Source organism: Lepisosteus oculatus, chromosome 12 (genome assembly GCF_040954835.1).
Source record: "Lepisosteus oculatus isolate fLepOcu1 chromosome 12, fLepOcu1.hap2, whole genome shotgun sequence".
NCBI lineage: Eukaryota > Metazoa > Chordata > Actinopteri > Semionotiformes > Lepisosteidae > Lepisosteus > Lepisosteus oculatus.
The window spans coordinates 12924823-12938698 of NC_090707.1; the positions used below are offsets into that span (position 1 = coordinate 12924823).

At 40.0% G+C, this 13876-nt stretch overlaps 1 protein-coding gene across 6 annotated transcripts in view; it reads left to right on the forward strand.

Annotated features, from left to right (window-relative positions):
• Positions 1-13563, forward strand: part of tanc1a (tetratricopeptide repeat, ankyrin repeat and coiled-coil containing 1a) — a 142037-nt gene extending 128474 nt beyond the window's left edge. For 5 of the 6 annotated variants that reach the window (XM_015358716.2, XM_069196323.1, XM_015358717.2 and 2 more), the window contains exons 20-28: positions 3400-3533; positions 4507-4630; positions 4798-4973; positions 5420-5552; positions 6549-6578; positions 6683-6774; positions 7774-7920; positions 10756-10856; positions 11038-13563. In XM_015358716.2, the coding sequence (XP_015214202.2) occupies positions 3400-3533; positions 4507-4630; positions 4798-4973; positions 5420-5552; positions 6549-6578; positions 6683-6774; positions 7774-7920; positions 10756-10856; positions 11038-12499 (2399 nt within the window). In that variant the 3' untranslated portion in view covers positions 12500-13563. The remainder of the gene's footprint in view (positions 1-3399; positions 3534-4506; positions 4631-4797; positions 4974-5419; positions 5553-6548; positions 6579-6682; positions 6775-7773; positions 7921-10755; positions 10857-11037) is intronic. The other variant, XM_069196322.1, reaches the window with a different exon arrangement.
• Positions 13564-13876: the final 313 nt, after the last annotated feature.

Below are 13876 nucleotides of genomic sequence, written 5' to 3' on the forward strand. Positions count from 1 at the left end.
TGTCTCAGAGCAGCTCCTAAAGCTGTTGGTTCTTTGAAGCCATGTGTGATACCCTCCCACAGTCAAGGACATAATTTAATTTCGTATGAAGAAACGAGTCAGAAAGAATAATTTCTTGTTGTATAAAAAGAGACTATTTCAGCACGGATATTGGGTGCTGCACATCAACCCTCAGCAAGCAGCAGTGCAGAGCAAATGTTGAATAATACGTATCATCTCATATAATTTACCTTTAGGTCACTTTTTGAGATTCACAAATGCGAGAGCTTTTTAATGAAAATGTTATCATGGAACTTTCAATGATCAATTATTTTTGATGTCATGCAGTCATAAGGTATTAACGGAAAAAAACAAAGAGAAGTACAAAAAGCTGTATGAAAGATGCCTGCATATTAACTTTATTTGCCTATCCCTGAACGCCATTTGTTTTGTTGATAACCTGTCTCATAAGCGTGATTTGTTTCATTGTGGATGAGAAGATTAACTTCTGAATTTTAAGTGGTGCTATGCAGTATATTCATATTTAAAGAAAATTGAATTACTTTATGTTGGCACTGTTGCTTTAATTTATTCTGAGGAATGTGGCTTTAGCAAACAAATCTTAATCTAATATGCATTCTTTGCTGACGGTTTATGTGGATGAAACTGTAAGGTATTTCCATTCTTGCAACGATTTTTTGAGACTGCAGCTTTCTGATGAATTTGAATAGGAATCTGAAAGTTAGGAGCTGTGACCCATGTGACGCAAAACCACATAAAGTCCCTAGAAATTATTTGACCTCTTTTAAACATGCAGCTATTTAAAGGTGAATAGATGTTAGAAAATGTTTGTTCCAATTGTTTTAAGAGCCTAGAAAAAAGGACTAGATTGGTTCAGAGTTATATTGGAAAGTGGTGCTATAAAGAAAAACTGAAATAAAAAAATGTACTTTGCCCATGGGATGTATTCCCGATAAACAAGCACAGTATGCAAATCATGTAAAGTTACATTTAAGCCATAAAGCCTGGAAATTCTTTTAATTGCAGTAACCATTATTAAAATGTGGGCAGTGGTTAAATGTACTAGGATACTGTACAGTTTGGTCAACTTTTATAGAGATTTTGTAATCGATATTTTGTTTGATATTAGGTTTGACAATAGTTTGATGTCACATATCAATGAAGCCACGTTCAGATCAATACATAGAAGTCTGTTTTAGGTAGTGAGTAGACATTTAGGAAGCTGTAGTCATCCTGCATTGAGGCTGTCTGGAGTTCAGTTTTAAACATGTAGTGACCTAGACCTATATTAATGAAGAAGCAGGCCTTTTGTCACTAGCTGCAAGAAGCAGTCTTCAACTTGATAAATAGCCTGCGCTGTACCAGCCTGACATCAGGATTTTTTATCCTTTATTCACACATTGATTTCCACACTGCGTTCCATTCTGTTTGCCCTCTGTAACACTCTTGTACAGTACTTGTGATAAGAAGGGTAGTTTTGTATTCTGCTATGTATTTAACACAGATTACAGTCATTTTTGTTTACATAAATACCACTCTCTAAGTTTGCTTTCAGTCAAGCTTTTAAAAATACCCTTTTTGGGGGGATTTAAAAGTAAAAAAGTATACATTTGAAACTAAATTCCTTATATTTAGTATTATTATGACTCCTTATATTTAGTCTTTGTCAGCATACTTTGCAAGTGATTCTGAAAATTAAAGTAAGATCTTTATAAACCTAAAGGCACAGTTAAACTTCAATTTCTTTTTTTGATGTCGTTTTTTTTTGTCATGTAAAAATACTGTGAGTCAGTGTTATGTCTATGCCTTCCGTTTTTCTCAGTGGGGTTTATTTACATTGTTTTGTGAGTGATTTATACACGACTAGACAGCAGAAGGACAAAACCAGTTGATTTGCTTGATCCACAGGGTCAGAAAAGGCAGGTTGAGGCCAGAGATGAGGAGAGGGGTTTGGATGAGAATGAGATGTGCAAGGGTTTAGAAAAACAAGATAGCGGTCTTGAAATTTCAGAAGAAAAGTGAAAGGCTTTGAAAGCATTATTAAAGATTAAAGACATAATACCCATCCCGGAATATCTCCTGCCTTTGAGAAGAACTGAGCTCATGTTTTCTTGTGGGTTTGTTCTTTACAAATGGAATATGAACACTGTGATAGGAATGTTTGACTTTGAGATGAGGTCATTTAAATGTCTTATGTGATACCCCGCATTTTAGCTTCATGATCTTTTCTCGCAGTATGCTGTCTTTTGGATGAAAAGCTCAAATTTAAAAATAGAAAAGTGTTATCAGTGCTGAGTGATTATAGCAATTGAAGGTAACTGAGTATTTTTTAAGAAAACTTTTGCACTTTTGTAACATGTGTTACTCTCTTTATTTTACTGTGGCTCTTCATTCCAAACAAATAACATTCGTTCTCTCTTTTGCCACATACATTTGGTATAATGGACTCAACCACGATTATGCATCGGGAAATAAAATGAACTCCGACCCCTCTTTTGGCGATCAGTCAGTTCATATCAGAGTTCAACATGACATAGGATCACCTAAAATAGCTCTCTTCGGTCTCACCGTTGTTTTCCCAGAGAGCTGAAAGTTATTTGCTGCTCTGGTTTCATTCAGCCACAAAGTCCATTATCACATCCCTTTCTTAGCAGTTATTTCCTTTTCGGTTTGTTGGACAGGAGTCAGAAGTCCCACAAACATTTTTAGCTTTCCTTCCCCTTAATGGGCTATTCTCATATTTTCCACCTGGCGTCAGATGCCTGTTCAAGCCGTGCGGTAGGGTTCTGTTTTAGGGGTTCGAGACAAAGGGGGCAGGCCCCTGGCCTGGAGTATCAGGAAGATCTCAGGCCAGCCTTGGTTGAATGACCGGAATTCCTGCCCACGGTTTGACTTGCCTGATAATATTTTTACCACACAAGTCTATCAGGCTCCTTTCCTACAAGTGCAGATCGGCAAACAAGCACAAAATCTGCTTCTTGACAAATGTGCAGTTCATTCATATTGCTAAGAATCCATTGCGCAGGTTTTTTTATTGGTCAGTTGTAGACTTGGGCGGGGGTTCCCTTCTCTGCTGAACTTTCCGATCAGTTTTGTGCTGGAATGTAGGAGAGGAAGCTCTTTGGAATTTGAACTGATGTTTATTTCAGTTACAAGACCCTTGTTCAGTCACAACAAGGTGCTCTTTTTAGCAGAGACCAAACACAGTGTGTTCGAAGAAGGTGACCTCTTGCATAATCTGATTAATACGTAATGATTCTTTATATAACGTGATGGGTAGTGTTTAGCTTTCCATTGTCCTGGAGACGCCACCTGAGGTTTCTCAACTTCTCAAGTGCTCCATTAGAAGGGGGGCCGTAGTGAACTTCTTGCCCTTGACCAGTGATCTCTCTCCCACAGCTCTGACAGCAGCGGCCGGCCGGGGGAAGATGGAGGTGTGCAGGTTCCTCCTGGAGAAGGGCGCGGTGGTACATCAGGGGAACCGCAGGGCAGTGTCTCCTCTGTTCTGTGCAGTGAGACAGGGCCACTGGCAGGTAACGGATATCTTTCACTAATCAGGCAGGCAGAGACAGACAGTGTGGGCTGAAAAGCAAACGGGCAGACATAGAACCAGTCAAATAAAAGCTCTACTAAAGAAGAAGGTTTTGTGTCTTGATTTGAAACCGCTCAGGGAAGGTGACTCTCCGATATCCTTAGGGATAGAATTCCAGAGCTTCAGGGTGCAGCAGGAGAAGGCCCTGTCACCCATAGTTTGTAGACGGGCTTGGGGGATAAACCGGAGACCAGAATTAGACTAACGAAGGGTTGTGAGGTGGGGAGTAGAATGATAGTAAGTCAGACAGGTACTGTGGTGTCAAGCCTTGTAAGTGCTGAAGGGATTGAGTTTGCCACAGGACTAGCAAGGAACACACATGAAAAGACTTAGAAGTGCGTTTGAATTTTTATTTTCATTCGCATGAAGTCTAATTGTAAACCTGTCTCGATGGATTTAGTTACACTCAGTCTTTATGCTTTTGTTGTATTTGACTCTTTAGACTTCAACATAGGTGAACAAACTGCCGATCTCAATGCTTATGATCTCCAAATTCATCTTCAACCTTTATAGCTGAAGAAGAAAGGGGGTATGGATAAGGAGATAATGTGTGATAAATCAGACTGTCCCTTGTCGTTAATCCTGTCTCACTGTTAACGGTACCAAACAAGACATCCTAATCGCATTTGTGGTGTCTCGTGAGGAACAAATAATTTTAATTGCTTTTATAAGCATTGTTATACTGCAAAATTGCAGACCAGTAACAAGACAAAGCAGTACATCTAGGAATCCACAGTGGAGAAATAGAGGACAGTTTTACTGATCTTCCTGGGCACAGGGGTGTTATTGGCACCTGTTATTGCTTTGAGTAAAATTAATATAGGGTGGATTTTATTAGGCAATTAGGCGATGAATTTCAAACAAACGAGCCAGGTAATATGGTGAGCCGTGTTCTGACACTCTCTCTGTTTCAGATTGCTGACCTTTTGCTACAGCATGGTGCGGATGTAAACGTCAGTGACAAGCAGGGACGAACTCTGCTAATGGTGGCTTCCTGTGAAGGACACTTGAGCACTGTGGAATTCCTGCTTTCGAAAGGTGAGTCCATTGCCATCCCAGCACTCTGCATTTCTTAATGCATCTGTATTCATTTGCCCAGATTACCCTGCGGAAACCATTACCGATTTTCTAAATGCCATTTCAGCAAGGAACAAGTCAATAAGGAGATAAAGAGCATTTTTCAAGCTATCTTCATTTCTCTGCAGGTGCTTCTTTAGTCTCCATGGACAAGGAAGGATTAACGCCGTTGAGCTGGGCTTGTTTGAAAGGACACAAGGCTGTGGTGCAGTTTTTAGTGGAGAAAGGCGCAGTCATAGATCACACGGATAAGAATGGAAGAACCCCTTTGGACTTAGCTGCTTTCTATGGGGATGCTGAGATTGTGAGTAAAGCCATAACTAATTTGACATAACTATTGTACAGAGGATTCTTATCGTTTATGTCTCTTTCAAGCACTGTCTCTTCAGCCTGCCTCAGTGCCCGTTTAGTCTCTCTGTTGTTGTCATTCAATTAAGATGTTTTTACAACTTTTTAGATATAATTAAAGTTTTCCAAATTAAAGTTGATTTTTTTCTTGCTGTATATCTTACAGTAGTTTCTATGACCATGTGTTCAGGTACATGCGTACAACTACGGAGTCAATATAAAGGCCAGTCAGAAACTTGTATAACAGTGTATGAAAATCAATACTATGCATTTAACATGGAAAATGTTATTGTATCTGTGAAAAATGTGTGTGCTTACACTGCGTTTCAGTTGCTATTTTGCCGTTCCATCTGTGGCTCTTTCGCTAAAAAGGCATTCATGAACGTCTTTACTGGTGTGCAGGTTCATTACTTGGTTGAGAGAGGTGCAGTGATTGAGCATGTCGACTACAGTGGGATGAGGCCGTTGGATAGAGCTATTGGATGTCGGAACACGTCTGTGGTGGTGACTCTGCTGAAGAAAGGAGCGAAGCTGGGTGAGTGTGTGCTCTGGCGCTTCTACAATACAATAAAAATCTGTTTCGACAGTGAGGAGTGAAATCGCAGATCCCTGATGCTGCATCTTTTGTTCTGCCATTCAAATAATGGATCTGGATCAGCCGGTAAAAAAGAAATATCTTAATTAGGAGGCTAAGTATTTTATCATATGTAGAACTAAAGGAAGCCAGTAAAATATGTAGCTCTAGATCCTGTGACATTTCTGAATGAATTACTTTTGAGCGTCTCTGCTTTTTTTAACCCTTTTCCACACTATATCTCAGAATCGTTTTTGACTAGAAGATAGACACTAACCCCTTTGATGGTGCCTGCAAAGCTTTCACCCTGGTTAGCACTCAATATTCACTATTAGTCCTTGAGACATAAAGCTGACAAAATAACAGCAGGGTACAGCAGGGAAACAACCACTCGTAAATACAGTAACAAAACATTTTGATTACACTGAATAGTATAGTCATCTGTTAATCAACACTTGATAATCAACAAGTGTTTTACACTTTGCAACAAATATAATTCAAATCTTGTTTACAAGTTTTTAAAACTTTAAAGTTTCCAATCATTTAAATTGATCTTTCCCTGAAGCCTCTTAAGGTAAGAGTATTTGACACGGAAAAATGACACCTTAAAACCAATCAAAGCCTAGACCCTCTTTTTATTTTTTCAGATGTTGTATTTATGTTCATTTCTTTCTTATAACTTTATTGATAAAAAACAGGTTAATGTGAAGTGTGAAGTTACAGTATGTTATTTAGGGTATAAGCCTTCTACAATTAAGTGTGCAAGTCAGAAACCTATTTTAAGACTGTAACATAAATATGAATAGATTCTAAAGTATTAGTATGCTTTTGAATTCAGTAAAGGGACATTTGTCTTTTTGTGTATGTACATTTAGTGCATTTTACAACTTCTTGTCTGTCTCTGTAATGTCTCATCCTTTTCTTTCTCTTAACTGCCTTCAATTATACCCTCTTAAGGCTACAGAACATCTCCTTATGACCGATCAGGTACTCTCTTTAGGTAACTTTACTCAGTACCAATTCTATTGCAAATATTGGTTTTCAATCAGAGGCAATTTGTGCAATTATTTCTCTATTCCATTGCCCTGCAGGGAATGCGGCATGGGCAATGGCAACGTCCAAGCCCGACATTCTCATCATTCTTCTGCAGAAACTGATGGAGGAAGGGAATCTGCTCTACAAGGTAGGGGTATTAATCATACCTGTCTCTGTTAGAAACTGAATCTTTCAAGTGTTTTTGAACTAAAGGTGCCCAGAGACCGGTGAGAACGTTCTGTTGCCCAGATCATCACAGCGTGAGATCTGCTCGATCTGTAGACACACAGGCTTCAACTAATAAGATGAAGCTTGAGCCGTTATCTGACCCCTTGACCTCCTTGGTGTTGGGTGGGATTTGCAGCTGTGCTGCTGTTTGACTGCCTCTTGATTTCCGTCAGTACTGCCCTCTTGTGGCCGTACAGAATTATGTGGTGCCTGATGTTATTTGGCAGATGTTGCAGTGAGAGCCTCTCTGAACACAGGGTGACTAGTTAATTAGGAGATTTAGGAGACAAACAGTTTGCAGAGCTGAAAGCTTCTTATTTATAGACAGGTCTCCCTAGTCCTAGAATCTGCATTTATATCGCTTTAAGTTTTAAAACATATTTAGAGTCACTTAATTGCATATATTTGACAGTATATTTCAGAAGCCTGTGACTTTTTTGTGTTAAAAATGAGCAGATCACGTCAACAAATATGAAACCTGCTGAATAAAAACAGTGTAATAACGAAGGTTTTAGAAATGCATTGTTGATTAATGTGTTTTCACTTATTAGTCCAACATACATTTTGTAACAAATGTAAATTTTTGATGTTGAAAATGTTGTAACATGGTTCTCAAGCCATATTGATTGTATCTATGAAATACGGTTATATCAATATCATAACCTTTTTACTGGTTCAAAACTGTGTGAAAGTAAGATAAATTGTTAGACATTATGTGGGGGGTTTTTTGCACAAATGAGAAGTTATTGATCTATGATGTTAGAAAAAATTGAATTTTGGGGAAGAGGAAAGGACAAATAGGCCAAACTGTATTTGAGAAAAAAATGCACCAGCTGACTGGAAGAGACGGTATTTCACTTTGAGTTTTAATTCCAGCACGTTTTCCCACCTCTTACAATGGTTTTGCATGAACTTTCAGAAAGGGAAGATGAAGGAGGCGGCTCAGAGATACCAGTACGCTCTAAGAAAGTTTCCAAGAGAAGGATTTGGGGATGACCTGAAGGCTTTTAAAGAACTGAGAGTTTCTCTGTATTTAAACCTTTCCAGATGTCGCAGGAAAACAAACGTAAGCCATCTGCTGAAATACTTTAGTGTCATGTTTTTTAACCTTGTTTTGCACTCCTGTAAAGATGACATCAAACAGCAGAGTTCAAAAGGGGGAAAAAGAATGAAATCAGCTAGAACTGTTGCTTTGGGGTAATTCTGGATGGATCTGGTCAAGCTGCTTATGAAACATCATTAGCACAAATGAATGGGTTCAGTGCATTAACAGTCAAGTGTGACCCTTGCAGCAATTGACGTACAAATAAAAAACAATTAATGTCAGACTCTTCCAAAAACGAGAAATACCTGCTGTTCTCTAAGACAGAAAAAAACAAATTTCAGTTCAGCATTTTTTATGTCGTCTATTGTTAGCCAAAGCTTTTTTTGCTTTCTTCCTATGATTAAGTCTTTTGGCTCTGTCAGCTTAAGTCAGACTGGTTGAAAACATTCATGTCTGTGATAATAGCAGAAATGCACATTTTTAATCAACAGCTAGAGTCTGAGTGTAATTATAGTCTTTGAGATGTAGCTTACTATAGAAGACTGCAGAGGGGCCTGAAAATGACAGTGGCATACAATTTACAGACAATCTGGCTTTTGACATTTGATAAATTCAAAGACCTCTACAAAGGTTACTTTTAAGGTGTGCCATACAGTACATGTGTCGTACATTCAAAGTAGAGAAGTGCATACATTGTCTAGTTAAAATTGTAGAAAAACTGTTGGTTAAGTCTAAATACAGGTACTGTAACTGCCAAAATAAAGCACAAACTACAATAAATGAGGGATACAAAGTGTATTGAAAGCAGGTGCTTCCACAAAGGTGTGGTTCCTGTGAATTAAGCAATTAATACCCCATCATGCTTAGAGCCATGTATAATAATGTATATAATAGGCCCAGTTGCCCATTATTTTGCTAACCTGGCTAGAAGAAGGATCTCGGTGAGTTTAAGAGAGGGGCGAATTTGGGGGCATGTTTGGCAGGTGCTTCAGTGATTCAAGTCAGTGCTTGACTTGCTTATGTTTTATGAGGAGCAGTGGCCGAGGTGATGTTGGCATGGAAGTCAGAGGGAAAGACATCATCAGCTAGAGGCAACTGTGGCCGAAAACGCATAATCCTTGAGTACAGCCCATCGAGAGAGGGACACTATATTCGGGTTGCAGTGGAACACAGGCAGTGGTCTACCGAACAGTGGAAAAAATTCATATGTTCTGATGAGTCATCCTTCACCCTATTCTCCACAAGCGGACAAGTATATGTATAGCACACTCCAAAAGAAGCCTATAGGCTCAAGGGCTTGTTTCCCAGGGTGAAGGGCTCTGGCAGCTCTGTTATGGTTGGGTGCATTTTCCTTTAGTGGCTTAGGCCCACTGAATCCTTTAGAGGGCTTTAGAGGGCAAGGTAAATGCCAATACATTCAAAGCCGTTCTTTGGTAACCCGAAGAAGGCTCCACAGCCGTGTGAAAAACGCATTGTGTTTTTCTTTTCATCATGGAATAAACCTTTACTTGTTCCTTTCACGGAAGAGAAAGAGTTCCAGACACTTATAGATTCTAAGCCAAGGCGTGCTGAAGCTATTCTGGTGGCTCGTGGTGGCCCAACTCACTATTAAGGCACTTTATGTTGGTGTTTCCTGTATTTGTGGCAGCAAAAGCAGACCATTAATAACAATAGAGAAGTAAATGTATTTAAAATGTAATTACAGATAAACCTGTTCTTTAGATATCTCTTAGAACTTTTCACATAATTCATTTTTATATTCTTTTACGTCATGAAATACAATACAGCACAATAGCCCAAGTTTTCTCTATGGAATGGCAGACAAAGTGAAAACACCTTAGTTGGAAGAACTGGTCAAAACATGAAGATAGAAGTAACTCCCACACTCTGCTATGTGCAAAACTCACATTTGTTGCACAAAAAAATCTTTTGGACAGACTTTCATCAACTGGCCATCGACCCCCTGGTCTTTTTAGGCAACATTGTTGCTGTTGTCCATCACCAACAACACTATTGCTTTATGCAGATAGTTAAGCCAAGTGATGCAGTGTTGCTTAGGGGTGACCTGTTACTTTATTAGAAGTTCCACTTGTGCTATTTAATTTGCAGCCCTCTTATATTTGCTGAGTACCTACATTATGACTTTCCTGCAGTTTTACTTTAAATCCCAGTGTTGCCCTGTTCCTTTATAAGACTAAAGATTCATAACTTAGAGTTCAAATTTAAATTTTATTGGGACTTTTTGTATTTGGTGACATTTTACATTTGGGGAAAAATTCCAAACGTGAATTTAAATTATACGACTTTATATTGTACATACTGTATAGCATATTTTGATATCAGAACCTTTCCACATTTTAATCTGGGTTGGAATTGATTAAAAACATGTTCTGGAGTTTTTGTCTATGTATTCAATACTGTGGCTATGTTATAGACTTGCCAGGCTTCGCTGCTGCAAATTAAATTGAGAACAGCAACAGAGCTTCTTAATTAAAACCCTGTCCTGCAGATTACATGTTTGTTTTACTAACCAGCAGAGGATGTTTGTATATCACTCAATTTACAACCCTTATTAATACTATTATAGAATTATAATATGATATTATAGAAAAAACTGGTATCCTCAACATTGCAACAATTTCGCAATAATACAGATAGCAAGAGACCTGCAGTCTGGTGTCTCCAGATATGAGCAGCTCTGTGTATTTCAATCCAAGCTAAAAAGCAATATCCTGCTAGATTGCTATTGTATCATTGCCCTTACATTTTTAAGTTTAATATACCTAAAAACGCCTCTCAGAGCAACTTGCATCCAGCACAGTTCCCGCTGATTTCACTGATCCGTTTGTCCTGCAGGACTTTGGCATGGCAGAGGAATTTGCAACTAAGGCACTGGAACTGAAACCGAAATCATATGAGGCCTATTATGCCAGAGCAAGGGCAAAAAGAAGCAGCAGGTAATGTGTTACAGTACAAATTAATCTCAGTTGCCTTTCATATAATTTCCTATAATGTGTCCTTTGCAGGACTCTTTAAAGGTTCATTACCGAGCTGGAGCTTCAGCGGGATTTGTTTTGCACGGCGGTTACTGATGGGGCCCACTGACCCAGCCTGTTCTTTGTCTGTGTCCTCCCGCAGGCAGTTTGCCGCTGCCCTCGCAGACCTACACGAGGCAGCGAAGCTCTGCCCAAACAACCGGGAGATCAGGCGACTGCTGGTTCGAGTGGAGGACGAGTGCAAGCAGCTGCAGCGAGCCCAGCAGAAACAACAGGGCGTGCAAGGCCAGCTGCCTCCCAGCAACGACTCCGACCGTGAGGAGGAGCAGGATGGGCCCGCCGAACCAAGCCTGGAGAGCCAGTCCACCCTGGGGCTCAAGGACATTGACGAGGAAGAGGTTTCCCAACTGGACGATGCAGCGTCTAGCTCCCAGCCCCGACCGCAGAGCACACAGACTTTGTACTCTTTGAGCAGGACACCTCACGATGGGGCAGGAGCCTCTCAGCAGAATCCCAGGCCCATCTCTCCTTCGAGCCGACAGCCGCACAAACACCTACTGGCCCAGCAAGGACTGGTCATGCAGCCTACCAAACAGGCCCAGATTGTCAAAACTAACCAGCACATGAACTCCCTGCAGACTGGAGGGAGGTCTGGAAACACCCAGTACGCAACCAAGCCCCAATCACATTATCCTCCTCCAAGCCCACTGCCCAGCAGACATCTTTCTAGTGTGCTGAAGCCAGGCCCAGGCATCGAGATCAGTTCTGCATCTTCTAGCACAGACGATTCAGGAACCAGCTATGGAGAGAGGTTGACGTCGGCACAAAACGCCCACGTCTGCAGTGCTGAAAACGCTGCCGCATACCACTCCACAAAAGCTGCCGAGAGGCTGTCTGCGCACTCTGTGCCATCTTTGGACGTACTGTCATCGGCCACCCAAGGAGCAACAGGGACTGGCTTGGAGATGAGAAAGGAGTCGGCAACCAGCACCGTCTCTGCCCCAGGCTCCCAGGCCAGCAGCATGAAGATCTCCAGTTCAACCAGCAGTCTGGCCTCCAGCAGCAGCCTCTCAGATAGCGGGAAGCTGCAAGGGCCCGATGTGCGGATCAAAACCACCATGGACAACAAGGGCAAGCAGAGTCAGAGTGCAACCGCAGACTACAAACCTCGGCCGACTCCCTTCATGGGGATCATGGATAAGACAGCCAGGTTTCAACAACTGCAGCAGGGACATCAGCAGACTCGCAGCTGGCACAGCCACTCAGCAGAAGGATTAGTCACAAACACTATGTCCACTGGAGGACTGCAGGCTGTTAACTGTGAGATAGCTTATGCCAAAACGGGGAGTGTTTACCACGATCAGATTAAAGCTCCATCTCAGGGTGCTATGGGAAGCCTTTTGAATGGAATGCACTCTAAGGAATTTGGGGAGAAGTTCTGCCAAGCTTCCACCTGTTTCAAGGAACCCAAGCCAGCTGTGTCAGTCCCACATTCTTTTCCGGATAATAAATCTAAACAGCAGTCTCACATCGCAAGAGATAATCCTGCCATTCATGCTGCTTCTATGAAACCAAAGCGATCGTTTATAGAGTCTAACGTGTAAGTTATTTAACCAGTTTCTTAAACCCTTGGTTCACATTTTTAAAAAGTGGTTGTAAAAAAAAAATGTAAAATTGTAGTCCCCAAGTTTTCTTTTCCTTAATATTAAGATTTAAATCTTTTACAATTAAGCTAAATATTTTTATTTGTATTTTTCTTGTAAATAACCACAGACAGTATTTAGATTGGTACTTTTCTTTTCTTTCTTACTAATAAATGTGTATAAGTCCATTAAGCTTCTGTTACACAGCTGCATGCTTTCCACATTTCGGCAAAGCTGGACACTGCACTGAGAAATTAATACGACATTTATACACAGACAAAACAACGATGGCACTTTATTCGTAAAATATGCCTTTCAGGTGCTTATATAATTAAAAATGTATTATCATAACTAAGACTTATTATTAACTAAGTACATAATAAAGAGATAGTGGTGCTGAGTGGAAGACTGAAATGGCATTGAGTGATTATAAGACTGGGAAAGAATGGGCATTCCTGTGTTTCAAGAAGGATGTTGAGAATCCTTATTTTGTAATATATATTTCCTTCTTTTAAGTGAAGGTCTGTGTCAGTGTAATTGAATTGTTCAACTTGTGCGGATTTGGATTTTTTTCTGCAAAGTGTGGTTGGGAGTAACTTTAAGGATCGGGGTTTTACTCATTCATGTTTGTACACTGTATAAATAGCCATGTAGCGCTGAACTGAATCCTGTTTCTGCTTGTCGTTGCCACCTAGGTTAATTTATTTACAGCTACTCTCGCTTGATCATTTGTAAAAGCAATATATTTTATATAGTTATTTTTGCACAGCTACTAAGAAGTTTTCAGATCTTAAAAAGCTTTGTTGGGATACATTTGGTTTTAAGTGCATGCTGCAATCTCAGTTTCTAATAAAGATTATAAAACAAACAGTTGGGGATCCATTGGCTATATTTTAATATGTATGTTAATTGCAGTTTTTGAAATGTTTTCAGTATTGTGAGCTGTATTACCTATCACATACTGTAATAGAACTTCACTGCCATAACAACAATGGGTAAATAAATCTCCCAGTGAGAAAACAAAATGATCTGGCGTTAGATGATATTTATTTGCTTGATTTGTGTTGGAAGCACGTGGTGCCACCACAGCAGTCTTGCACTGTGCAATTCACAAGCCCAGTAATGCCAAGGTAAGTGCAGCTGTAGCTGTGGTCCTGCCACTCACCTGGAGTTTGGTTCTGAATCAATTGCTGTAATTCATTGATAGAATCAACATTAAAAATACATAATTCCAGCAATACATCCCCACCCTATCAAAAATGTTTGCCTTAATGTAAATAAATGTTCCATCCTGCATAATACCGAAAGACAACAAGATTCTTTTTTCTTAATGAGCAA